At 52.4% G+C, this 24,698-nt stretch overlaps 8 protein-coding genes across 8 annotated transcripts; 5 read left to right on the top strand and 3 right to left on the bottom strand.

Moving 5' to 3' along the window:
- Positions 1 to 60: 60 nt before the first annotated feature.
- On the top strand, positions 61 to 4,058 carry BO72DRAFT_488077 (uncharacterized protein; the record flags this gene model as incomplete). Its single annotated transcript, XM_040948019.1, has 14 exons — positions 61 to 925; positions 978 to 1,030; positions 1,087 to 1,583; positions 1,636 to 1,691; positions 1,748 to 1,926; positions 1,975 to 2,150; positions 2,200 to 2,226; positions 2,287 to 2,650; positions 2,762 to 2,846; positions 2,904 to 2,962; positions 3,022 to 3,238; positions 3,306 to 3,423; positions 3,478 to 3,569; positions 3,632 to 4,058. The coding sequence occupies 14 exons, from the start codon at positions 61 to 63 to the stop codon at positions 3,958 to 3,960; spliced, it is 3,117 nt and encodes a 1,038-aa protein (XP_040798670.1). The 3' UTR covers positions 3,961 to 4,058.
- Positions 4,021 to 5,445, bottom strand: BO72DRAFT_198212 (zinc-dependent alcohol dehydrogenase family protein). The gene is made up of 3 exons (XM_040939570.1): positions 5,183 to 5,445; positions 4,731 to 5,120; positions 4,021 to 4,634 (listed from the first exon to the last, which is right to left on the bottom strand). Exons 1-3 carry the CDS (start codon positions 5,342 to 5,344, stop codon positions 4,140 to 4,142), a joined length of 1,047 nt encoding a protein of 348 aa, XP_040798671.1. The 5' UTR covers positions 5,345 to 5,445; the 3' UTR covers positions 4,021 to 4,139.
- A 974-nt stretch (positions 5,446 to 6,419) lies between these two features.
- BO72DRAFT_434786 (F-box protein) lies at positions 6,420 to 8,449 on the bottom strand. Its single transcript, XM_040943257.1, has 3 exons — positions 8,294 to 8,449; positions 7,421 to 8,236; positions 6,420 to 7,348 (listed from the first exon to the last, which is right to left on the bottom strand). Exons 2-3 carry the CDS (start codon positions 8,135 to 8,137, stop codon positions 6,497 to 6,499), a joined length of 1,569 nt encoding a protein of 522 aa, XP_040798672.1. The 5' UTR covers positions 8,138 to 8,236; positions 8,294 to 8,449; the 3' UTR covers positions 6,420 to 6,496.
- Positions 8,450 to 9,441: 992 nt separating this feature from the next.
- BO72DRAFT_461113 (uncharacterized protein) lies at positions 9,442 to 9,816 on the bottom strand (the record flags this gene model as incomplete). Its single annotated transcript, XM_040946506.1, has 1 exon — positions 9,442 to 9,816. The coding sequence occupies one exon, from the start codon at positions 9,814 to 9,816 to the stop codon at positions 9,442 to 9,444; it is 375 nt and encodes a 124-aa protein (XP_040798673.1).
- Positions 9,817 to 13,380: 3,564 nt separating this feature from the next.
- On the top strand, positions 13,381 to 15,068 carry BO72DRAFT_409885 (uncharacterized protein; the record flags this gene model as incomplete). The annotated part of the gene is made up of 1 exon (XM_040942413.1): positions 13,381 to 15,068. The coding sequence occupies exon 1, from the start codon at positions 13,467 to 13,469 to the stop codon at positions 15,066 to 15,068; it is 1,602 nt and encodes a 533-aa protein (XP_040798674.1). The 5' UTR covers positions 13,381 to 13,466.
- An 852-nt stretch (positions 15,069 to 15,920) lies between these two features.
- Positions 15,921 to 18,768, top strand: BO72DRAFT_409890 (putative C6 transcription factor). Its single transcript, XM_040942414.1, has 5 exons — positions 15,921 to 16,099; positions 16,173 to 16,279; positions 16,333 to 16,747; positions 16,806 to 17,203; positions 17,258 to 18,768. The coding sequence occupies exons 1-5, from the start codon at positions 15,980 to 15,982 to the stop codon at positions 18,543 to 18,545; spliced, it is 2,328 nt and encodes a 775-aa protein (XP_040798675.1). The 5' UTR covers positions 15,921 to 15,979; the 3' UTR covers positions 18,546 to 18,768.
- Positions 18,769 to 19,943: 1,175 nt separating this feature from the next.
- BO72DRAFT_498882 (uncharacterized protein) lies at positions 19,944 to 21,251 on the top strand (the record flags this gene model as incomplete). The annotated part of the gene is made up of 3 exons (XM_040948801.1): positions 19,944 to 20,229; positions 20,292 to 20,449; positions 20,838 to 21,251. 3 exons carry the CDS (start codon positions 19,944 to 19,946, stop codon positions 21,249 to 21,251), a joined length of 858 nt encoding a protein of 285 aa, XP_040798676.1.
- A 322-nt stretch (positions 21,252 to 21,573) lies between these two features.
- Positions 21,574 to 22,700, top strand: BO72DRAFT_498883 (C-terminal helicase domain-containing protein; the record flags this gene model as incomplete). Its single annotated transcript, XM_040948802.1, has 2 exons — positions 21,574 to 21,756; positions 22,224 to 22,700. The coding sequence occupies 2 exons, from the start codon at positions 21,574 to 21,576 to the stop codon at positions 22,698 to 22,700; spliced, it is 660 nt and encodes a 219-aa protein (XP_040798677.1).
- Positions 22,701 to 24,698: the final 1,998 nt, after the last annotated feature.

Below are 24,698 nucleotides of genomic sequence, written 5' to 3' on the forward strand. Positions count from 1 at the left end.
ATCTCTCAAAACATATCTCCACTCTCCAGGCTACGTTTCCTTTGCGCACATAACGGCGTCATGGATGGCAACGCGGACAATCCCAGAACGCCCTCACCTTCACCTAAACGTGATCGAGTCCTTCCATCAGTCGAGTTCACCTTTTCATGCAGTCCTTCATCTGCTGGAGGTGCGATAACACCGACCTCGTCCGTGGACCAATCAAGCCCACGTCTCCGCGGAAGCGATCGGCGCTCGATCACGCCAACTGCACAGTCCCTTTTCGAGACGCTGCGGCTCAGTGAACATGTTAAGCCCCAAGAAGCTGAAGAGTCATCGGTTGACTACACTGAGCAGGCGCAAAGAGTGTTTGGTTTGAGCCCGACACCCAAATCTCTCGCCACAACCTACAGAGACCTCCACAATGCCACTCCTAGTCCTGCCGGACCCTCCTCCCGCCGGCCGGATCAGCAGTCGCGAGCAAGCACCCCCGCCTCTCCTTTGGAAGATGTTAAGAGCAACTTGACAAACCTGAATCTGGAAGGCTCAAAGCATACCGCAGCAAATGCTTCTGACAAGATTCATCATGAGCTCGTTTTCACCGATCATGTTGCTGTCGATAGTGATGACAACGCGACTCACGATGATTCGGAACACGGTCACTCCGACGACGATGACGACGAAGACGACGATGATGATACAAGTCGTTACAACGTTCGCCAGGAAGAACTCCCTCGAGCGCCAATATACGATATTCAACTTCAGAATGCACTACGCAATATCAGAGGTCAACTCGCTGGCCTTGCGCAGCAGCTTGGGAGGAGACGCGAGTTGGTGAGCGATTCAACTACAATGTTGCATCAATTGTATGAGCAAGCACTCAAAGCGAGTCGTTTTGCATATCCGGCAACGCGGACTGTGGGCTTCATCGGCGACTCGGGAATGGGTGAGTATCGGACCCATCCACCCTCAGACAGGAAAGGCTTATCTCGCATCAGGCAAGAGCAGCTTAATAAACTCCATTCTTGACCAAGAGGGGCTGGCCCGGTCGGTAAGTCAAGCCCCCAACCAGGGATAGTTCTTGTTTCTGGTTATTAACTTTCGCAGAGTGGGGACGGTGCTGCTTGCACGACAGTGGTTACAGAATTCCGGAGTATTAATGACCAACATCCGCAGAACTATACCGTCGAAGCGGACTTTATGGATAAGAGCGAGATTCGTGAACTACTAGAGGAGTTGCTTTCTAGTGTTCGGAAATACTACACAGATGCCTTTCGCGAAGTGCAAGTTTCGGAAGAAAAAGAGGACATCAAGGCCGCAGCGCTGAGAGCGTGGGAGACATTGCGGTCTCTTTTCCCACATCAAAAAGGCTTTGACCTCGAGTTTCTGTCCAAGGAAGGGGAAGAGTCAGTAGAGACCGTCTTAACGACCCTGCAGGAATGGGCCATGGCTGGACTGGATCACCGACCGGGGGGGCGAGACAACCTTCGCTATTCCGTAGTAGCTCGGCATGCGGATGAATGCATGGAGCAGCTGGACAATCTCATGGCAGACCCCAAAGATAGCAAGCGACCAGCGTTGTGGCCCTTTGTAAAGCTGATCAGGTTTGGAAAGGCTAATACAAGATCTTGCAACATGTGGCTAATGACGTGGTAGGGTTTATTTGCGGTCGCCTGTCTTGCGCACTGGCTTGGTCTTGGCTGATCTTCCAGGTACTACAACCCATTCTCTTACCCGTTTGCGAACTTGCAGACATTGACATCCTTAGGCTTCCGCGACCTGAACTATGCCCGAGTCCGGGCGACAGAGAGGTATCTCCGTCACAGTTGCGACGAAGTGTTCGTCGTCAGCTCGATACTCCGTTGTACCACCGACCAGTCGATCGGCGACATTATCCAACGTTGTGCAAGAGATCAACCCATTCGCATTGTTTGCACTCGTTCAGAGGTTAGTGTCTATTTTAAAGAGATCGGATGATGGACTGAAGAATGTCAGGATGTCGATGCAAAAGAGACTGCGCGCAGTTCTTCCATTGATGATGCTGCACGCATTCGCAATATGGACAGCCGAATCGAGCGTCTTGAGAGTAGAATTAGGTCGACACGCTCCCGAAGACGACGAGCGAGCGGGAGTAGAGGCCAAAGCCTCGCCGCTGAGGAGACAGATCTAAGGTGTGTAAAGCTGACAGAACAATCTCGCCATTGTTTGACATCATTACAGCGATCAGAAAGACGCCCTCCAGCTTGAGTAAGTGATACCCCTTATTAATCTAAGAAGCAACAGCAGCCGCCAACTAAACACTTCCAGGTTGAATCGTTTCCTCATCACAAGAAGGAACACCCAAGTCACGGACAGTCTGTTAGCCGCCTGGGGCAGCAACGCGCGGGTATTCTGTGTTAGCAATAAGCTTTACGCTGATCATCGATTCAACGACATCGAGGAAGCCAATGGGTACCGTGCGCTGAGTGGAATCACCGAGCTTCGTCGCTACTGCCAATCTGTTCCTGCTGATGCGCAGTTCCGGGCAACAGTCGCCTACATCAAAAATGATGTTCCGGCGCTTTTAGGTTCAATACATCAATGGGTGTTGGCAGGTTCTAGTGGCATCACTGTCGCCCGAGCCGAATTACTGCGTGGTGTCTTAGTAAAGGCGGAAACGACCCTCGAACGGGTACGATAACTTTCACTAAAGGAATCCTCTTTTCGTCCAAAGCACACGATTCGTACGGACTGATGTGCTTTACTGACCTGAGACGGGAACAACCGTTGCTGACTTGCGTAGAATATTCTCTCGCAGGACTCAGAAGTGCGCCGAGCGCAGGGTACTGTGAAACAGCTATTTAATAGTGATATCACTCGACTAATTCGTGCGTATGAACCTTCACTGGCTTCAAATACTTAGCTAATCGAGGAATCTGATGCAGAAAAGTCACGAAGCGACTGGTGCAATAGTGCAGTCAATGCGAGTAGAGAGTGGGCTTTAGTAAGTCAAAGAGACGTACCAGACACCATCGATCCCAAGAGCTAATCTCTCATGTTAAGTGGCATCACATGACATACGCAGCTTTTTGTCGCAATTATGGAAGTCACCAGACGGGGAAGCAGCCCTACCGTTGCTGGAATGAGGAGATCCTCGGCTCCGCACGTGATTGGCTAATCCTCGCATGGGATGTTGTGTTAAGCCAGTTGGAGGGACATGCGGAAGGCTTCGAGAAGGGTCTTTCGCGTCTGTTCAGGGAGGTCTGCGAGTCTATCGCAAGTAAGCAATCACGTTGAAATTCAAAGTGCAGATGAAAGCTGGATTGCTAATACGATCAAACTTTCAGAACACCAGGACCTCGCGCCAGAATCGCTGCAGAATCTGCTTTCAAATATCCGCACCCGGCAAAGATGCTTGGAGGAAGCGGTGCGCAGTTCCTTCCATGATCTTGTGTATACAACGGAGTATGGTTTCACGTGCAAGCTGGACCAAACGCTGTTGGCTGATTAGCTTCACAGAAAAGTCAAAGCCGACACGATCCACGGGCATTCCAGTTCCTATATCGCGGGTGTCATGCGCCCTGTCTATAATATCTGCCAAGAGCAGTACGGTAGGGGATCGAGCTCAGCCAATGGAAATGACGAAAGTCTAATTTCAAGCCGGTGGATGCAGGTACCGGAAGCGATTCCCGACGCAAGGGAACAATGAACCGCTCTCTTTCATCTCCAACGCTTTTCATGCAATTCGCCTCAAATATCGCTGAAGACTATCACCGCATATTGAATCAGACCTTTGATGAACTAGACCAAAGGCTGCGCGACGAGATCGCAAACATCACTCGGGACTTGCGGGCTTCAGTCACGGTCGAGGGCGAGGTTTCTGAAGCGGGGCAGAACCTTCGACATGCTGATAAGGTGAAGGAGAAGGTGGAGGAAATTCGCATTGTTTTAGATCATGCTCAGATGACAGCTAGAGAGTTGGCAGAGGGGATGGCGTCTTGATCTGTTGGCTTGGATTAAGCTATGCGGGGTAGTGGAGCATTGCTAATCAAGCGAGTAGTCGCAACCTGCATTATCATTTTTGTCGCCATACAATGTCCACATCATTTTTTCCTTGAATATAAGGCTACAAATACATGCTCAGTCGATCCCTGTTCCGCTCCACGCCCATAACCTCTCGTTTAATCAACCTTGATAACCACCTTGCCGAAATGCTTCTGATCCCACAGATACTGGTACGCCTCACGCGCCTCATCGAACCCAAAGACCCGCTCATCAACCACCGGCCTGATATCGTTCGCCTCAATCGCCTGAATCATATCCAGCATCTGCTCCTTGCTCCCGATCTGGATACCCCTGACAATCGCCGCACCCGTCAAAGTATCCAAGATTTGCGGGGGCTTCTCATCCCGGGCCCCGCTCGTGCCGCCAATATACCCGATGACACTAATCACCCCCTCCAGCTTTACGCACTTCAGACTCTGGCGGACAGTATTCGGGCCGCCGACCTCAACCACATGATCGACGCCGTGGCGCGTCAGCTTCCGCGCCGTCTCGCCCCAGTTCGCATCCTCGCGGTAGTTGATCACATGGTCCGCGCCCAATTCCTTGAGTCGTTGTGCCTTCGCGCTCGAAGAGGTCGTGGCGATCACCGTCGCACCAGCCGCTTTAGCGAACTACTCAGCAGAGCAGATCAGCCTTACCCCAACATACGCCACCCCATCCATCATCTTCAAGAGAAAAGCAAACGCAAAAGGGAGAGGTAAACACACCTGCAATGCAAAGACAGAAACCCCACCAGTCCCCTGCACGAGCACCGTCTGCCCCGGCCGGAGCGGCTTAACCCCGTACAGGGCATTCCACGCCGTCAACGCCGCACAGGGCAAGGTCGCACTCTCCACCGGACTCAGATTCCTCGGCGCATGCACGAGGCTCATCTCATGGAAGACGCAGTACTGCTGCAAACACCCATCCAAGAACCCGCCCAGCCCAGTTCTTTGGGCTTCCGCAGTGAGATCGCCGAAGAGATGGGCGGCGAAGAAGAGCGAGGTGATGCGGTCGCCTGCTCGGAAGGCGGTGACTTTGCTGCCGGTCTGGACGACGGTTCCCGCCCCGTCGGAGCAGGGGATTAGGTCGGCTTTGCTGGGGAAGGGGTATTGGTTCTTTTCCGGGGCATTAGTTGGGCTTTTTTTGTGGAGTGGGGAGGGGGGAGGAAAAGACAGACCATGGGGATACTAGCGTCCCGGTAGTTGAGCGAGACCGCCTCGATCTTGACCAGGACCTCGTACTCGCCCACTTGCGGGATCGGGGAGGTGGTGCGCTCCAGGCTGTCAAAGGTGTTGCCGAAGTGGCGGATGATCCATTGGTTGTTGGTTTGGGGGGCCATTTTGTGGTTGTTTTACTGAGATGATGTGGTAGTTGTGAGGAGTGAAGGGGTGATGCTGTAGGTGTGAGGATTCAAGAGATGGTCGAGGTCTTCAAGGGTAAAATATACTCTCCGGATCTGGGATGCCGAGATCTGCTCGCCCAGATTATGAAATCATGGAGATTCATGCAGGGCGGAGGGGCTGACAAACTTGGGCCAATTGTATGAGGGCTTGGCGGGGAAGTGGAGACAGGATTCTGCGCTGGGATACCGAAGTCTGGATTCTGGGTTACTACGTAATTAAATCAGATCTCGATTTTTCGTCTAAGGGGGAGGCAGGTCATTGCTTGAGTTCAGCTGTGTTAGTGATGCGGATCCACTGCGATGTTTGTGTTTGTTTCGCGGTGATGAAGAATAATTCTTGTTTTGCCTGGTTTTGCCTACTATATATTTACGGAAATCCTATCGAAGACGAGGTTATCTTGTGCTGAGGCTGGTCCCTCAGAAACTTGGCATGACCCTTGAATCGTCGAGAAAGTGCTATCAGTAATACAGATATAGGGTTCTCTTCAGTAATCACAAGGGAATACTTCAATTCGATATCTCAAAAATAGTTGTCGAGAGACGGACATGGATTGCCCGGGAGGAAGCATGCAACGGGAAAGACAGAGTCACGTGGCATGCTTCAGAGTCACAAACACGTGATGCATCATGCCCTGAGCTCTGCAGAGTAGCAGAGGTTTTGAGGTCATGTGTGGAGAGCTTGGGTATGTGAATGTGTGAGTGCACTTAAAGTCTCATGTATTAGATTCTGTGTTCTGAAAAACACAAACACAACATGAGAGCACAGAAGAATGGAGCTGTATAGCAGCTACGCAATAAATCCTCGATCCAACAGCGTAGGTAGGACGTTTTGAGAAGTATCAGGGATCCGCCAACCACTATTTGTAGGTAGGTCTTCGAGGTGCTAAGCGCATAGGCCGACAGTGTAAGAAAGAGAATTGCTGTCTCCTAGAGGGTGCATGATCTACACTCATTCACATAGCTGTAAAACCATCAAGTACAAATACGCATGAGGAAACAAACAGAGACACGAGCAGTTGATTGCTAAATACTTGTTTATCTGTTGCATATACAACGGGGCAATATTCAAAACATGGGAAATGAATGCTCTCAACAACTGCCTTCATACCGCTCAATCCGACGAATAATTTCCTCTACATCCCCCCAAATCCTTCGCCGATTCCGCAACCCCTTCAACTGCACCCACTGACTCTTGACCCGAAAGAAAACTCGATGCCAATCGGTGTTCGCCCTTTCCAGCCTCACTTGCTCCGGCACCACAACAGGCCACGGGACCAGGTAATCCACCAGATCATCCTGATCCGTCGGCTTGACACCCAGGACCTTCGCGTAGTGATTTCGCGTGTCATTCACAAACTTGACCTCGTTTGCGTTCACCGTCGTCCACCACGAGGGCGTGTGCTCAATCTCCGAATTGTCCCACGCTTCCCAGAGCCAGGGCATCTCGTCGCGGACGAGGCGGTACCAGACACCATTGGGGAGGTGTGTGAATGCCCGCGATGCCGCGCGAAGGCGCGTGATATCTGCTGCGTCGAGGAAGTTGATTATGTGGAGACGGAGGTCCAGCGGGAGGGAGCTCAGGTGGTCGACCACGCGGGGATCCGGGTGAGTTCGCGCCGAATTCTCGAAGGAAGCAGTATTCACCTCCACCTCCACCTCCTCACTCGTCGCCTCTGCGAGCAACGCCGGTAAGCCAGGTACGTAAAGCGGGTTCGCAGCCAGATACTCTCTGCCGGGTTTATGGTCCCACCATTGCTCCTGCGACTCGAGGACATCACCCGCCCGCGGAAACTCATGGAACTCTTCATAGCTGCATTCGGCATCGCGCCATTTGATGAGTCCGTTGACGTTTACCTTGTTGAAGTGCCGTTTCGATTGGCGGGAGAAAATGTCGAAGCACCACGAGTGGAACGGCATGGCAAGCTCGTGGGGTTCCATGGACTGTTGAGGGTGGGTTAGCGATTATCCTCCAAGGGGTTTACTCTTGGGTAAACTGTACCACGAATTACTTACCCCGAAATTGACATTGTCCGCCGCCACAGTCTCCACTCCACCCCGCGCGGGCAAGACATCCGGATACCCGCAATCGCGCGATCGCATCCCGTCACACACGCCGGAGAGGAACCACTCCGCATCCGTCTCCCAGTCCTCGTGCAGCCCATTGGGCTTCCACGTTCCCTCCGTCTGCGACTTATGCACGAGGAACTGGGCCGTCCGGCAGCCGCGCATTTCGGCAACAGAGATCGCCGAGCCGGGGTAGGCGTTGGGTTGGCCGCACGTCGGGGCGGGGATGTGTTCCAGGTCCTCGGGGCTGCAGTCTTCCGGGAGCTCTGAGGACGTGATTGGAATCAGGATGTCTTTTTTCGTTCCGGTTGTTGTGGAATAGGCCAAGTCTCCGATGGGTTCTCCGGTGTAGTGTCTTGGGTTGAGTGTGCGGAGTGTGTTGAAGAGGAAGTCGCGGTACAATTCTTCCTCTTCATCCTCCGTCGTGGCCGTCTCGCCTTGTTGAGTAGCGTCATCGTGTTGGTCTTCGGAGAGACACATGGCATTATCTGACTCATAATCGGAATCATATTCGTACGGCTCTGCGGCCTCATCGTCGCACTCCTCAGGCTGATAGTCGGGATCAACCTCTAGATCCTCATCCTTTTCTCCGGGATATGGGTATTTGAGAGCGAAAACGCAACCCTTCTTAGCACACTCGGCTAGATCTAAATCCTCGATCTCCATGGAGAGGCTATCGTCGCTGTCAAAGGAAGCAACGTGGGGCTCTCCGACATCGCGAGCACGACCGATGTTGAAGCTAACACCGCAGAGATGGCAGTAGGCCTGGCAATTATTGTTAAATTGGCTTTGGTTGTTGATCAAGGAGAATGTGCTGCGTACCTCAGAGTATCCTGTAGCAGGCGGTTGGTTGATGAATCAATTCCCTGTCTGCAGGTTGCTCTTGAGGGAACATACCCATTTTGGTTGCTTGTCATCTAGTCAGCTCGGTTGATGATATGTCCCATGGATTCGATGTGCAGCACTGAATAATGTGTTGTGTGTTGTGGATGAAGTGGTATTTGAGTTGGATGCCAGAAACCGGGTCTCGGCCAGGCTCCCGTGTGGCTGGAATTAGGCTGCACTCCGCCCCCACAAATACGAGGGGCGGTGTGGCTGTGCAGCTAATCAGTCAGTGGCGGTGGTAGATCGACACGTGACTAAGGCAGCGGTTGGACTGGCAGAATGCAAAAGCTTTTGCCTCAACCTCACGTCCTATGTCTCCGCAAGCATCCCATGCTAGAAGCAATATGTGTCTGTTATGATCTAGAACCTGAGGTTCGGAAGTTGATTTCCCGTAGTTGGATCCGCAGGTTGAGAGTCCGGTGGCCAATCCACTCAATGCCGTACCAATATATTGTAGGTGTATACTATCTAATCCCTTCAAGTTGTCCTGAGAGGAGAATGCGCTAACATTCTACTGCTGTATGAGTGCATTTAAAGACTTGAATTCCTCATTTATGAGCTATCCTGTGCATATTTCAGCTTGGAAGTAAATGGCCTATTACACATCAAGCACCTTGGTCCCAGTACTCTTCCCCTCAACTAGCCACTAGGACCTCTTGACTATATGAACATGCTCCCAAGAGCAGCCAGTCATAGGTAGACAAATTCTCTGCTGCAAACCAGAGACAAAAGCCAAGCCGGTTTCCAAGCTCTAGTGAAGCGCTTCCATTGCCTCACGCACGTAACCTTGCTCAGCCCTCGACCGCACGGACAAACTGAATCTCAAAGTCCATCGGGAATTCGCGCAAGGCCGATTCGCGAAACTTCTCCTCCGGAAAGTTGTACTTCACAATCTGTTCAAGCAGCTCCCTAGCACTCTCGTAGGCAGTTCCCCCATGCGCAGCACAGCCCTCGGTGATACGCCATCCGCCCGGTCTGGTACAGGACGCGCGGGGGAAGTCGTCCAGAATCTCCAGCCCCCAGTTCCTGGTGGCGGCCCCCCGCAGCGCAGCGGGGGCGTCGACGACAACATACAGGTTTCGGCACTACAACTGGACACCCATGCTGAAGACTTTCCGGAGCGGAGCAAGTCGAGAATCCATGAGCATCTGCTGGGGCAGCGCCACGCGTCGGATGAGATTGTAGTGCTCGGGGTATCGACCAGGCCCTTCGATCGATAGGACGTAGAATATGTTCCATATCTCCCCAAGGAAGTCCTTCCATTTATCGTCCGGGCAGAACACGATGTCGCGGCGGGGATTGAAGCGGCGCATCGCGAGCCTGTTGTGGTTTTCGGTGTAGGTGTCGTTGTCCACGTCCACTTCGAGACTCGGAGACTGGCGTTGGACCCACACTTGGGCTACCTTGTGGGCTTCTTTGCTCACTTCGAGGAGCGGGATCTTGACCGAGAAGATGCCCATCTCGAGTGGGTGGATGAGGTCAGGGACCCAGTTGTCGTAGTCGTCATACTTGTCGTCCAGCCTGTGTTAATCACTTTGTCTGTTCTCCAGAAGAATAGAGGGTTGTTGATCGGGCCGGGGAGAGCAGCGTTCCAGATCATGAGCCGGATCTCCGGAGGAAGACGCGGGAAGGAAGGAAATTCTGAGGTCGCCATTGTTGTTGAACACGGTTTGACAGCGGTTGGGGAATGGCTTTTGTAGCAAAGATGGAGGGTAGATGCGAGAGAGAATTGAAGGACGGCACCGATTAGAAAGCGATGGTAGACGATGGATGTTACGAGGAAAGAGATTGGTTGATATGGGACAAGGTTACTTGATCGAAAGAGAATGGCTGTGTTAAAAGAGGATGAGGGGGTGGAAAGAAGGTGGTCGAGTTTGAGGAGGATAGGCGCGGTTGCCTGCAGGCAGCGAAGGCTTGGAATTGGCAAAATATTTCCTCCCTAAAGTGTTTGAGAATCACGTGTCCCGATGCTTTGAGTGGAAAACTGAGAGACTTGGCTTCTCTGGACTGGAGATTTGCCCTCATATGAATCCTTCCCTGGCTGAAATCCAACCATTCCGCTCGCGCGGTCAAGCACAAACTTGTTACCCTGATCTGAACTGTTCTCTAGAAAGGAATAATAATTCAATCTCTAAGAGCCTGCTGCAGGCAGCCATTCGTTTCGTACGGCATAGATATACTGTTCTTCCGCTGCGAGCCCTAAAAGTCGATCCATTCAAGATAGAGAGGACCCTTGTAGTAGATATGCGTTGAACCTTGTAGGAGCGCGCTAAAGTGGAAGCTTTGGTTGCCACGTCAGAGCAGGACGTTGGAACTACTCGTAGTTGTTAGAAGGGTTGTAGACTAGGCCTGTCTCTCTCCTAGTGAATGCTCTTATTGCCTTGATGAAGAGTCAGGTGTCGCCTGGTCCAGGCATTTGCTCGGTCCGTACCGCAATGCCTTAGCTGTTGGGCCTAATATCGAGCAAAGCGACATATCGAGGGGGCGTCTGAAGGTGCTCTGAACCTTCTAGAAGTACTCACAACTGCTCTAAACAATTATGTTGTATGTTCAAAATTCTTTACGAAGTCCTGTTTCCTTAGTTGCTAACGGACGGTAGACACGAACCGAGTTGTGATGCATCCAGATTCACCGGCTATAGCTAGATAGACAGTTGACAAAATATAACAACAGCAGAGCACTCTCCTCAAAGCCCCACGCGTAGAAACAATTCCATCCAGAGTCCAATTCGTCTTGTAGCCTCACTTCCTCACCGCACTGACAAAGCGAATATGGAAATCTTTCATGAGGCCCCAGGTGATCCATGCCTCCAGGTCACTCAGCGGAAAAGGGTTCTTTGTAATCTCTACGAGCAGTTCCTTTGCGCGCTCGTAGGCCGTTCCCCCGCGCGACGAACCCTCGCCAACCCTCCACCCGCCGCCATCAATCCAGAAAGCCCAAGGCAGAGCTTCCAAAACCTGCAGCTCCCACTTCTGCTCCACCTGCCAATCCACTTGGTCCGGTGGGCCCGGGACCATCTGCCGGAGCTCTGCGGGCGCGTCGACGACAATGAAAAAGTCCCAGCACCACGCCTGGAGGCCGCGGAGAAATATTTGCAAAACACAGTCTGGGTGTTCTCGAGCATCTGCTGGGGAACTGCAATGTGTCGGAGCGGATGGTCTAGCGGGATGTATTTGTGTGGAAACCATTCAGGGTACTCAGGGTCTCGACGCATCACATAGTATAGCGCATCGACCTCCTCCATGAATCCGTGAATTGGTCATCGGGACAGAAGACGGTGTCGTCACTAGCGTGGAATCGGCGGACGAGGGCGGTTGAGTACGCTCGGGGTGGGACCGGAGGAGGAGACTGGCGCCGAATCCAGTCTTCGGCCACCCTTTTTGCCTCCTGGTTCACCTGGAGAAGCGGGATTGCGATGCGGAAATGGCCCATGTCGTCTGGGTGCATCAGATCATCATCCGCACCGATCAATCATTCCGGGTCAGATTCCCGCCGCCACGTAGTCCGCCTCCAGAAGAAAAGTGGTTTACCGATTGGGTCGGGTAGCGCGGCCTCCCAGATCATGAGACGAATCTCGGCGGGAAGACGCGGGAAAGTTGGAAATTCGGATGTTGCCATGGTTTATCGAATCAGCTTTGACAGTAATTAGAAGTAAAGAAATATCGGTAGCAAGCGAGATGGAGGGCAGAAAGGAGACAACTTGAAGGAACTGGGACCGATGAAGACGACGGCAGAATATGATGGCAGGATATGATGGTACCTGTTACCGGTAACGATGGTTGACATCAAAGAAGATGGTTAAGGTGGATAGAAAAGGTTGAGTTGGAAGAGGAAGAAATGAGCTGAGAGATGGCGGATGTGATGGATGAGGATGCTCATAATGCTCATAGGCAGTAAGGGTGGGAAGATAGCAATCATGATTGTAGCCTAGGTCATATCACTTCCAGCGAATTTGTCTCTCATTTGTTGCTGAAATTGATAGACAATGAAGGGCCGGCCTTAATGAATAAGTGACCGAAAGCTATCAACTTGAGCTCGAGTTTGAGATCGACCTCTTACTTGTTTAAAATTGGGCTGGAGGGGCTGTGAGCCTTTCGAGTATACCGTATGTTAAAGTCTCTGCAACCCCTTCCTAATATGCTGTTACCTGCCTAAAACTGGCATGTTGAGCTCTATAAGTACGGGCAGGGCAACACATTGCTTCACGCTACCCAGATGAACAGGCGAACGATTTTCTGCGCAAATGAACCAGTTATCATCCTGCATAAAGTGGCCTTCTTTTTGCCTTGACAACCCACTTCAGCATACAGTGCTGTGAGAACAACAATAAGAACAAGCATAAGGTAAGGCTCATTAGTTCCTACATGACATAGGTCGTTTGTTGATGTCTTGTGTTGGGCCTGCTTACAAGACATTAGATCCCCAGAGACACTCGGTATCAATGAAGAGAATGCTCAGAGTATTACAAAGTCCTAATCTCAACTCTAAGGCTTCAAAAACCTAAACAAATAAGAATCATCGTTCCTCGCCTATCCTCATCTATCCTATATCAGCCCACCACACTGCTGTCAACAGCAACACTAAGGAAGCGCTGTGAAGAACATCAGAATGATTGGTCAACTGCCATGATCATGTCCTGTGTATTATTGCTTTTACTGATCTTTGCCGTTGAGAGAACCACGGTATAGGGGTACTTGAGGATTTTTTATAAACATTAGATTGATGCCTGGTTTTGCAGGCGACGGTTCTTTTGGGTCACTAAGCGGTTGAATCGCCTCCGCAGGTAAGTTGCGGCCTCAGGCCACAGCTCCGGAGATTCACACTGCGGTCGGAGATTTGCTGGAAGTCCGCGGACTTTCATCACCAACCCTAACGTTGCTGGCCCCCGTTATCTTGCTCCGGATCTTGTTAAACCTCCGTATTGAGTGAGAAAATATGACAAATACTCACAGAATTCAGGATTGAACCTGAGTTATAAGGGCACATTCAGACTGACTCTTCCACTCTCATACCTTATCTATCTTGTTCTACCAGAAATCGAAGTCAGGCCTGCCCTCAAGGAGCTCTTTCTGTCACATAAGCTGCGGTCATTGAAAGGATTGATTTGATCATGTCTTCTACCAACGAGTCTACAGCGCTTGACAAGCAACCACTGCGCAAAGAGAAAGTCGACAGGTGCGATGATCCGATGTCAGGGCCTGGCGGTGTTGGCGAGCCAGACGCTGGAGGCCCTTCATCCGCCTTTTCATCCACCTTCCAAGAGGTCCTTTTCATCTTTGTCATCGGCCTATCCCAGCTGTTCTCTGTCGGCGGTCTCGGAAGTACAGCTTTCTCAGTACAACAAATCGGCCACTCGCTCAGCGCCACAAGCAATGGTCAGATGTCCTGGTTCCTGGCCGCATATTCACTGTGCGGCGGCGTCTTCGTCCTGGTGACCGGCCGGCTGGGCGATCACTTTGGCCACAAATATGTCTTTCTTTTCGGGTGGATGTGGATGGCCCTATGGTCACTCGTGAGCGGCTTCGCCAAAGGTGTGATCCTTTTCGACATTGCTCGCGGGATGACGGGCATCGGCAACGGGGCACTGGTCCCCAACTCCTTCGCCCTCCTCGCACGTGCCTTCCCCCCGCTGTCAGTCAAAAAGAACATCGCCTTTGCTTTCCTCGGATTCTGCGCACCGTCGGGTTACATATTTGGAGGCCTCGTCGGCGCTGCCTTCGCCGAGAAAGTCACCTGGCGATGGGGGTATTGGTTTTGGGCCATTAGCTGCCTCGTTCTGGGCGCAGTGACGTACTTCATCGTCCCCCACCGCGTGGGTTCGCCAATCCCTGGTCTCAATCTCAAGCGCTTTGACTACCTCGGATCTATCCTCGGCGTCTCGGGTCTCATCCTCTTCTCCTTCGCCTGGAACCAAGCCTCCGTGGTAGGCTGGCAAGAACCTTATGTCTACGCGCTTCTCATCGTCGGAATTCTCCTGATCGTCGCATTCGCCATCTCGCAGTCCCACGTCCCGGCCCCCGTCCTTCCCAACACCCTCTGGACCCGCAAGGGCTTCTCCCCCGTCGTGACAGCCATGTCATTCGGCTGGATGTCCTTCGGTATCTTCCTCTACTACACGACGATCTACATTCTCACCATCCACAAAGCGCAGCCACTCACAGCAGTCGCACAGATGGTCCCGCTCGTGATCGGGGGACTCTTCGCGACCGCCTCCGTCGGGCTCTTCATCACCAAAGTCCCCGCGCAGTACATCTTCGGCGTCTCCATGTTTTCCTTTCTGGTCGGCAACCTGCTCATGAGCTTTGTGTCGTACTCCCCCATCTACTGGGCCTTCATCTTCCCCGCGTGTTTGCTGGTCGTCGGCGGACCGGACCTCTCCTTCGCTTCGTCGGGCATCCTCATTTCCAACGCAGTCCTGCCGGAGGAGCAAGGCGTCGCCGGCTCGTTTATTTCGACAGTCGTGCAGTACTCTATTTCTATTGGTCTGGGCATTGCTGCGACCGTCGAGGCGCATGTCAATCACGGGGGAGCTGATGTGGTCCGCGGGTATCGAGGGGCGCTCTGGCTCGGGATCGGATTTGCGGCGGTCGGCTTCTTGATTGTGATCCTGTTCGTTCGGGATAGCCGGTTCGATGAAAAGGGGAAGAATGATAAGGCTGATGCGAGCAGCACGGATAGCGCGGAGATGACGATTGACAAGGTAGATGTCTGAGGCTCTTGTTCGGGTAATTGGAAATTGTTGGGGAATTGAGCTAAGGCTTATGTATAGCTAGATTGGATAGAGGATAGGAGTTTGTACTTAAGTTCCGGCAGAGATAACAGATTCATTGACTTGACTGTAACAGTAAATGAGACACAGCAAGGTACGCGAAGCGAGTAGCTGTGGTCGGTCGGTTTGTCTTTTCTAAGGCAGAGAGCAACTTAGACTATGTAATCTATCTCAATCGTGAGTTCATGGTCTCTGCGGGTAGATTCACCAGCCACTGTATCCTTTTGTCCCCAAGAGCAAGGCACTATGCGACACCGGCCAGAATTCAGGAAAGGTCACGAGTAAAAAAATGCCCCGTGTTCTCTCATCATACAAAGCCACGTACATTGGTCTTCAAAGGTTCTTCTCGCTGAATTTGTGCGTGTACTGTTTCGACTCCGGCGGCTGATCAATCAGTGCGGCGAATCTATCATTCCGCGTGGCAGAGGGGAAACGGGAAAGTTATTGAATTTTGTCCTCAAACGTGGGCAGTCTGAGCCAATTAGCAGGGTAGAGGCTGATATACCTTTGAGAGACCCCATCCATCGTAGCAATTGGTGATCAACTTTTCTGGTTGACTTGTGATGTCGCCGTCTGTCTTCCGGGTTATATGAGTTGAGTCCGAGCGGGTGATCCCTGGCTTGGCAGATTACACCTAGTATTAGGTAGGGTAAGAGGTCTGGTAGCCGGCATCGGCTGATCAGCTGACCCAATGGTCCGTGGCATCAAGCCCCGCGCTGTCAACTGGTTAGCCTAACCCAATCACGCCTAACCTCGCGTCAGCTGGCAGGTGCAGGCGGCTGCAGCATTCCAGGGAGCGATTCCCCTCTCCCTACTTTTGGTCTCTGATCTAACCATCACGGAGAGCGAGCAGAATGGTTGATGACGACCGCAGCAAGGCTACCCCGGGCTCGCACTCGTGGGTACGCAAGTTTACGCTGTCGTGTTCCCGTTGTAGGGCCGCGAAGCTAAAATGCGACCGCAAAGAACCCTGTGTTAGTGCCCACGTCATCCACGCGCGAGCGATCGACTCGCCCTTGACGCTGGAGGCTTACAATCCTCTTACAGGTGGAATGTGTCAAGCGTGATCTTGGCCATCTTTGTACCAAGGATGAGCGACACCCGAGGGCTAAACGGTCCAAAACCGTGCACAGAGGCAAGACAGCGTCCAAGCAGTGAGACACCGTTGTTGAACCAAGGTTTATGAAAACAATGCTTACGTCTGCAGCGGTCTGCCAGCGAATGGAGATAGTGAATTGGAAGCCGAAGAGACAGCTCAACTCTTGGAGCATTTCGTCGAGGGAATTCCCTGTTCGAGTTCTGTGGCGGCAACACCGATGTCGGTCGCCCCGGATTTTCTGAATCGGTACTGGTCCGCTACAGACCCTAAGCGACACGGCGAGAAGCTCGCCTTGATCCGAGAGATGGTCGACGTACTGCCGGAGTGGGAGGTAATCCACGTGCTTTTTGAGGTATTCGTCACTCGCTGCCAGGGCCCTTTGGGGAATGTGGTGCACACTCCGACATTTATGGCGCAAGCGGCACTGTTCGGCAACTGCTTCAATCTCGCTTCAGCAGACGAACGGGCTTCCGCGATAGCAAGTGCAATCACGATGGAGACACTGGGCTGTTACCTCTTGGCGGTAGGTGGAGTCTACCTGACACAAAAGCCCCATGCTCACATTATTGTTTGCTTGTCAGCTTGTGCTCGGTCTTGCTTTTCATCCTACGCCCTCGATATTGGGATGGAATCCTACGCCGTCGGCCTTGCGCGTGGAAGAGTTACGATCGTCCCGTTTGCGCGTGAAGACATGGAGGACTCTAGGCTTGCGCTGTCTCCAGGACGGAGTGTCTCTCTTCTGTGGCTCAATCGCTGGGTTACAGGCTGCAGTCATGCTCCTACTCGACAGCCAAGAGGACTCATTGGCGCTGGACGCGGTTCTGGTCACTGCGATCTCAGGAGCTCGCAGACTTGGTCTACACCGGCTGAGGGATATTAAGTTGGACGCGTCTGCATTATGTTCAGCACCACTCGAAAATCACACGACAGGACCGGCAGAACCGCCACATATTCGAACAGAAATAGGTATTCGGATATGGTAGGGCTGGCCGAGAAGAAAGAGCACGAGTCCTTTGCTGACATTCTCGTACAGGTGGGCACTCGTCCAAAGGGACTGGTCTCGCGGACAGGCCCTCGGCTACTACACCATCCAACCATCACAATTCAACACCCGGATGCCGCTGCACGTCAATGACGATGATCTCTCTTTATCAACGTTACGGTTGAATATCAATGGACTGATTGCAGAGCGGCCTCGATCCGAGTTCACCATGATGTCGTATACTCTCCACGCCCTCGAAATCACCGGCATTGTCCGCGAATCCATCGAGCTATGGGATTCACCAACACGTGAGCCCGACATGACCATTCGATCCACCAGATTGCGCAAACATCTCAACCATCAATATGAAAAGTATGTTGCTGGTCTGCCGGCGTATTTCCGACTGGGAAGCACGGTCGGACTTTCCGCCACCGGGAGTCCAATGGCGGCGATCCCCGTACAACGCTGGATGCTGCATCAGCAACTGTGGAGCTTACTGCTTCGACTGCATCGGCCCAGTATCTCATCGTCGATCGGTCGTACTTTCTGTCAGCTTCTGGCCCAGAATATTATCGGTACCCAGGGTCAGATCCACGCGCGATGCACGGTCTGTGGCTCGCTGTCGACCAGCGAGATGCAGCTTTTCAACGCGGCGGTGGTGTTGATACTGGACTTGATCTTCACGTCCAGGTCAGATGATAATGTGAATAGTGCCAGCGCACAACTGCTAAGCCGACTGATGACTCGCGATAAAATCCGGGAAGCGATGGAATTACTACGAGCTGAGAACGCCAAGAACGGGCCATCGACGCTCCACGATCCGCACAGAGAGTCAGAGGCCGAAGGGCCCGCTCAGCGCTGCGTTGTTGCTTTGGAAGCCTTGATGGAACTTGAGGAAGAAGACAGTTACGATCAAGACGATAGTTCAGCCGCTGGAAGTACCCGCGGAGAACAATTGGCAGGTACAAACCTAAAGAGACTTAGGGTCGCGGGTATTCTGAAAGCCTTGAGCCGAAAAGGCCCTGATCCTGCTAACGCACCCGGGAACGCGCATCCGCAACCCCCATTCGAGCCCTCTTCACCATTCAACCCATTACTATCATTTGCCAATGGTGGTGTCACCGATGGTTTTCCTGATCTAGATATGCTGCCAGTTCTTTCCAATAGTCTTGTCAGCCCAGACGACCTTTGGCAGTGGCAATTTTTGGACTTTCCCCTGCCACCGCTGGATTCTTGCGATCCGTTCCCTAAAGATTTCCCGTTTGGTACACTAGGAGACGATCTCCCTGGTACCCTTGATACGGGCGCTTCGGACACTTCGCCGTTTGCCGACTCTTAGTGTAGTGTAAGCGTTACTCCTGGTACGCGTATGACGCACGCCTCGCGTTTGTCTCCTGGATAGTTCATCTACTCGTTTGGGTGACGCCAAAGAGTTCGCCCAGAATCCGCTCGAGCGCCCATGCCTACCTTGCAGTCATGTTCATCCATGTCGGGAGTAATATGATATGAGGGTCTATAGACTATAATTCATTCCGCGAGACTTTGGCTAAGACATAACTCTGTCGTCTCTTCTAGTCAAGCGTCTTCACAGCTGCCTCGTGCATAAGCCATTCCAGATCTATAACTCGTAACCAATCTTCGCGAAACCGTCGATTGTTTTGCTTATCACATAAGCCCTAGACATCAAGGGGAAAATACATACGACCACAGGGTGTGGAAAACAGGGCTTCCCGTCCGCTCAGCCGTACTTAAGCCACACGCCGGGAGGTTAGTAGTTGGGTGGGTGACCACCAGCGAATCCCTTCTGTTGTATGTTTTTATGGTCTTTTCAAATCTTAGCTATATCAAGTTTGTTTTTCAGCATCGTTTCTCCACTCTCGTGGCTCTCGTCCTCCCAGACACAGTCGGCCCCTCATCTCAAGTGATGCCGCCACATGACCCGATGCAACCCAACACCCTTGTTCATGTATTAGAAATCGTACCTGGTTAGCTAGACCAACCGAACCAACCATCAAGATCAAGGAACCTCCCCCTGTGCGTACATCGGTCAAGCGAGGGCTCTGGCTTTTGACGAAGGTTTCGCTCATGTCGGGAAGCATTTTAGTCGACTGGTAGCTTCCGAAAGATAGAGTGGACAAAGGTCCAATTGGCTTCCCAGATTGTAAATTTCTAGTGCAACAATAGTAGAGCTTGTCGGTAGGTTATATCTCCCCCGGCTAACTGACACGGAGATTAGGGCTGTCGGCTTTGCAGGCGGAGGAAAGGGAAGGGGGGGCGGGTCTTCGGCCCCTGTGAGGACGAGGTGGTAGGTCTGGTGAGCCTGAGTGAATGGGGTTGTTTGGGTTTGTGTGGGCATGTTGAGGTGGTATTTGGTCGTAGTGCTTTGTGTCTTGATGTGTGTTTGAGCTTCTGAGGTTTGTTGCGGAGAATGTGGACGAAGCTATGTATACGTCCGAATGAGAGGTTCCGGTGCGGGAAAGAACGAATCGGAAAGTACCCCATCCCGATTCTTACACACAACTCACGCTGTGCAAGAAATCCAATAAAGTATGTAGTGACTCCTTCAGCTGCCCCATCACCTCCGTCCATTCTAGCTATCTCGTGTGCAGAGATCATGGCTTCCCCGATTGAAGTGGCGCGCCTCGCTGCCGCCGCCCACGACGGCCGCATGGCATGGCCAACGTCCGATTCCAGCAAGCGCAACTAGCGGCCGCCCTGCAAGACAGTCTCCGCGCTGATGGTGGACCAAACAGGTCAGCTGGCAGCTGCCCCCGGCGTCCGCGCGAGGCCCGACCTGCCCTGCGCCGCTCTCTTCGATCGGACCGCTGATGTGGACTACGCCGCCGACAGATCTGGGCTGCGTGTGCGGCCTACGGCGGTGGGTCACCGCATCGCCCGGGCATTGTCGCGGTCAACGTATGGGCGAAGCAGAAGTTCGTGGAAGCACTTCTGCGACATTTCCTGGAGCCAGCAAATCAATAGCCATGCCACCTTAGCCAACCACATTCCCGCACCCATGCTACGTGACTCTCGCCCCTCTTCCTTGTCCATAGCTCCGAACAATCAATGGCTGACGCAATAGCAGTCCGACCCGCACTCGCCACGGACCAGAGAGTGATCCCTGTCGAGCGTCGCTATACAACGTCGATGTTCTCGCGCCCGCGGCCGGAGATGATCACCACGATCCAGGCAGGGAAGAGTGGGCTGAAGAAAGGGCACGTCCTTGGAGCGCTGAGCAAGGAGGTAGTCAAGCCACTGCTCACTTGCATTGGATTCAATGGAATGGATTTCGATGGGCTTATATACCCCCTCCTCCCTCCTCCTTCTGTCTTCTTCCTTCTTCTTCCCAAGTCTTCCACTTTTTCTCCATCCGCCTTCTCCATCCGCCTTCTCCATCCATCCTCTCCATCATCACTCTCACCATTACTCTCATCCCCCTCCTTCGAACCAAGACCTCCTGACCCGATGGTCAAAGACTTCTAGCAAGCCTCACAATGTCTGTAAAACATAAAACGTTTCTTCTAGCATGTTATCAGAGTCTGATCCGGTTTGTCCACTCCCACCCCCTTCATTCAAGAACATCTTTCTCGATCAAACATCTGGATAATTCCCTCTCTGACTACTGCTTTAGATGAAGTCCGATCGAGCGCTGTCGAACATCATCATGCGCAAGGTCGACATCGTGGTCACTACACCACTCAACCTGCCTAAGATGTTGCGAGGTAGCTCTACCCTAAATTCCTCATCATTGTGCTTTACACCCCGGGGTCGAGAGGCATGGAACAACTCGGCCTTTGAGAGGCTCATCAACAAAGGCTACAACGTCTGCAGCCTAAACCTCCATTATCGCAGTCAGAAAGCAATGTACGACGCGACTTCCAAGATATTCTACGACGGCAAAGTGGAGAGTCATGGCCTCCCGCGCGGTTTGGGCGGGCATCTCACGGCTTCTCGAATCACCCGCACCGGTGGGATGACATCGCTGCGTGATGGCAGACGGGTCCGGTTCTCGACACATGAAACAACTCGGCCTTTGGGAGACTGATCGAACAAGCCCACGAGGCCTGCACACTGAACATCCAATAACAAAGCCAGAAAGTAATCCACGAGGCGACGTCGAAGATATTCTACGAGCAGAGAGTTGAGAGCTTCGGTCTCCAGCGGAAATGAGGCGGCAATTCATGGCCTCTCGAATCACCGCCCAAGTGGAATGACATCGCTGTGTGATGTATCCAGCTATGGAAATGCCTTTGGCGCCATGGCATCGGGAATCACCTTATCAGAACCGAGAAGTACACATACCACCCTCAATGGACAGGCTCGGAAGACAGAGACAGAGACAATCCAGACCACTACCACCTAGAACGATGTACCGAGGACAGAACGTTCGTGCTGTTCCTAACGTCGCTTCTGACGTCGCTCCGAACGTCTCTCCTGCTGTTCCTGATGTCGCCCCCGATGTCGCTCCTCCGGACACTGTCAACGTCGCTCCTATCGGTCCTGACATCGCTCCTGATGCTGTCGGTCCGAGCGTGTACGTCACTGAAAACGTTTGAGACGCGAACGGGCCAACACAAGAGGAAATACGCCAGCTATACGCCAGACTGGATGAGATAAACTGGGCTCGAGCCGCTATACGCGACATACTCGACCATTACCTATAACTGCTCGTCTACGCCTTTTGTTACTCGTACGTTCGTACGTTCGCTCTACACATCTCCTTCGAACTGCTGATTTCCGTTCATTCCGTTCGTTCGGTTACCCCTCTTTCACTCCAGCACTTCCTTTACCATACGTTCTGCCCAGTGAGGCGTGGAATAATTCGGCCTTTGAAAGACTGATCAGAAAAGACTGTCAGACTTCCGCTGTTGATATGCGGTAGCAGCAAGAGCACATGTACGGGCCCAGATGCAAACAAGGGAGCAGTTCAGAGCTTCCCTCTCCGCGCACATGGGGAGGCAACATTGCTGTCTCACCCATCACCGTCCGCTTCAATTAAAATTGCTGGCTTATCAAGCAAGATATCGGGTTCCTAGATATCGACGCGCAGGCGCAGCGAGACGCGTCCTCGTTATGGTTCAGCCTGACGGAGGCGCGTCTCGCCGTAGACCTGGCAATGACGCTCTCGGCCAGACGGATTAATGTTCTAATCCTGACGCCGTATAATGCCCAGGTCGCCAAAATTAAAGCCGATCTCGCCAATCGCTACCACAACGCGACAAGAAAGCCGCGCATACTTACGGTTGACTCATCACAGGGTACCGAGGCAGAGTGTGTGATTGTTTCTCTGTCAAGGAACGTTAACACACCAGGATTCCTAAAGTCCAAGCGGCGCTTCAATGTAATGACGTCGAGGGCGAGTCAATCGGTGTTTTACCTGGGTAAGTGGTCGTATATTCAAAGCGCCACTCTACAGCAATCGTCACCAACGCTGTTCGGTATGCTTGATCACTACCCGGCGCATGTCCCACGCTTTGTGATCGACCCCTCCTAGTCGCCTTGCTTGTTGTTAGAAATGTGCCGTCATCTGATCTGGACAATCGATCTTTTGCGGCTGTTGGCCATGCATCTCTTTCTTGGGAATTCTGTTAGATCTGGTCGCCTCTTAGGATGGGGTTATTGCGTTAGCAGTCGCAGCCACGACGCTCTATTTCAATCTTTCGATGGACAAGTTAATGGTAATCGAACTACAGTCGCAGTTTCCAGCAGATTACACCTGGATAGATGATAGTCATTGTCTATCCCTTGACGCCTAAGGACCCTAACGTATAACAGATGGTACACGATCGACAATGTTCTTTAGCATAGCTACAGACATCGCACTGGCAGACTTTGATTATGACATTTTGGCTATGCAAATTTGTATACGATCGGGATCGCCGCGGAAGGGTGAAGTTGCCGCTACGAGTATGTCACTTCCGTCGTCGGCACGATATTGACGTGAATCCAATGCTGCCATCGAACAACCCTGCTGCCAGAGAGCCAGCAAGAAGCGGAGAACGGTCTACTTCGCGACAGCCCCATGGATAGGATGCTTATCTTCGAGTTGGGAAAGTGCCTTAGCTTCACCTGCGGTGCCCGATCATTACACCAACTGATGCAGACGTCACACCAAACGGGTTTCATGCAATGACGCTATTGGAGTCCACCTTGCGTGTCGGCTCTGCTCCATGCTCGTTGACGGATAGCCTGACTCATTGGACCCTCTAGTTGCTTCTTCAGCCCGATCTCCCGGCCGAGGCTAGCACGTCAGTCTTTCAGGAGCTACTCGGCCCCCTGTCAGCCTGTGCAGACGAGGAGGGAGATATTTACCGGCACCACGAACGGGGCGCACGGCACCTCAGCCACATGCAGTTTAGTGTGATCCAGCAGTATCTGCGATTGCACCCCCAGCTCTATCTCCTAGCACTGCTCCTGCGACCCGACAAGAACTACCGGCTGCTTGCCTTCCCGGACCCAGTTCGCGGGGCCCAGGAGGAAGACACATTTATCGGGAGGACACACTGCCCCGCGGGACTGTGCGATTCTGGATCCCGATGGAGAAGCAGTCGGGGAGGGTCTGGTCGGTCTTAGAGCCTGAGCTAAAGATACATAGCAAGGCGGCTGGGCTAGAGTTCACACGTGTCTATCCGGTGGTTTCCGTCCGGTGGATAGAATCCTATGCAATCATGGCGCTTTCCCGGGTTGAATGGCGGTCATACAGGCAACCGCAGGAAGCTTCCTCCGCGGCAGGGTGGAGCAAAAGACAGCCTTTTTCGAATTTTCTTAAACTCGCTCTTCATTCTATCCCACAGTCTATCCCACAGTCGCATCGACTCTCTTGAAAACATTTCGTATGTGAGGGTGGACAGAAGTCCATTCCTAGCAAGCTGATCCACCTTCATCTGAAAACCCATCCACCCCTCAACATGATAGAATACAAGAAAGGCTTATTTGATGAGCTTCTGGACCCTCTTAGGTAAGGCATGATAGCCGAGCCGAGTCAAATGCTGTAGATCAGCATAGACCCGCCGACCATGATTTGTCTATGGTTCGCAGACCTAAGAATCTAGAGGTCATTCTTCAGAGAGCTCGGGAAGGCGATCCCATTCTGAGAACATGGTTTGGTAGTGAGGTCTGTCTATCTGCTCTGAAGACATGTGAGCACATTTTCCGTCGCTTTTCATCATGAGTCTGATACTAAGTGCTACAAGGGTATGGTCGCAATCGTGGAAACGAACCTTCCCCAATAAGACCCGCTACCAAGAGGACGACAGATGAGGATGAGACAACTTCATCGAAAAGATTGAGTCCTTGCAGTTTGTTCTAACGGCACACTAGTACAAAGAGAACGCAATACACCGGAGATGCAGTTCCAAGACCAAGCATGGTCAATGATCCATTCCTTAAATTTTTTAAAGTCTGCGAGCCAGCTGGTAGGCATTCATATGCTTCGTCTTCTGGCTACTGCTAATTGTCACTTTGCATAGGCCCTTGTACACGACAAGCATCG

Source organism: Aspergillus fijiensis (assembly GCF_003184825.1).
Source record: "Aspergillus fijiensis CBS 313.89 unplaced genomic scaffold BO72scaffold_46, whole genome shotgun sequence".
NCBI lineage: Eukaryota > Fungi > Ascomycota > Eurotiomycetes > Eurotiales > Aspergillaceae > Aspergillus > Aspergillus fijiensis.

Coding starts and splice junctions, on each gene's coding strand:
- BO72DRAFT_198212 (XM_040939570.1), bottom strand. CDS start 5,344: ATGGCCCCCCAAACCAACAACCAATGGATCATCCGCCACTTCGGCAAC. Junction 5,121..5,182: donor GGGACGCTAGTATCCCCATG/GTCTGTCTTTTC, acceptor GCCCCGGAAAAG/AACCAATACCCCTTCCCCAG. Junction 4,635..4,730: donor TTTCTGTCTTTGCATTGCAG/GTGTGTTTACCT, acceptor TCTGCTGAGTAG/TTCGCTAAAGCGGCTGGTGC.
- BO72DRAFT_434786 (XM_040943257.1), bottom strand. CDS start 8,137: ATGGAGATCGAGGATTTAGATCTAGCCGAGTGTGCTAAGAAGGGTTGC. Junction 7,349..7,420: donor CGGACAATGTCAATTTCGGG/GTAAGTAATTCG, acceptor CACCCTCAACAG/TCCATGGAACCCCACGAGCT.
- BO72DRAFT_409890 (XM_040942414.1), top strand. CDS start 15,980: ATGGTTGATGACGACCGCAGCAAGGCTACCCCGGGCTCGCACTCGTGG. Junction 16,748..16,805: donor TGGGCTGTTACCTCTTGGCG/GTAGGTGGAGTC, acceptor TTTGCTTGTCAG/CTTGTGCTCGGTCTTGCTTT. Junction 17,204..17,257: donor GAAATAGGTATTCGGATATG/GTAGGGCTGGCC, acceptor ATTCTCGTACAG/GTGGGCACTCGTCCAAAGGG.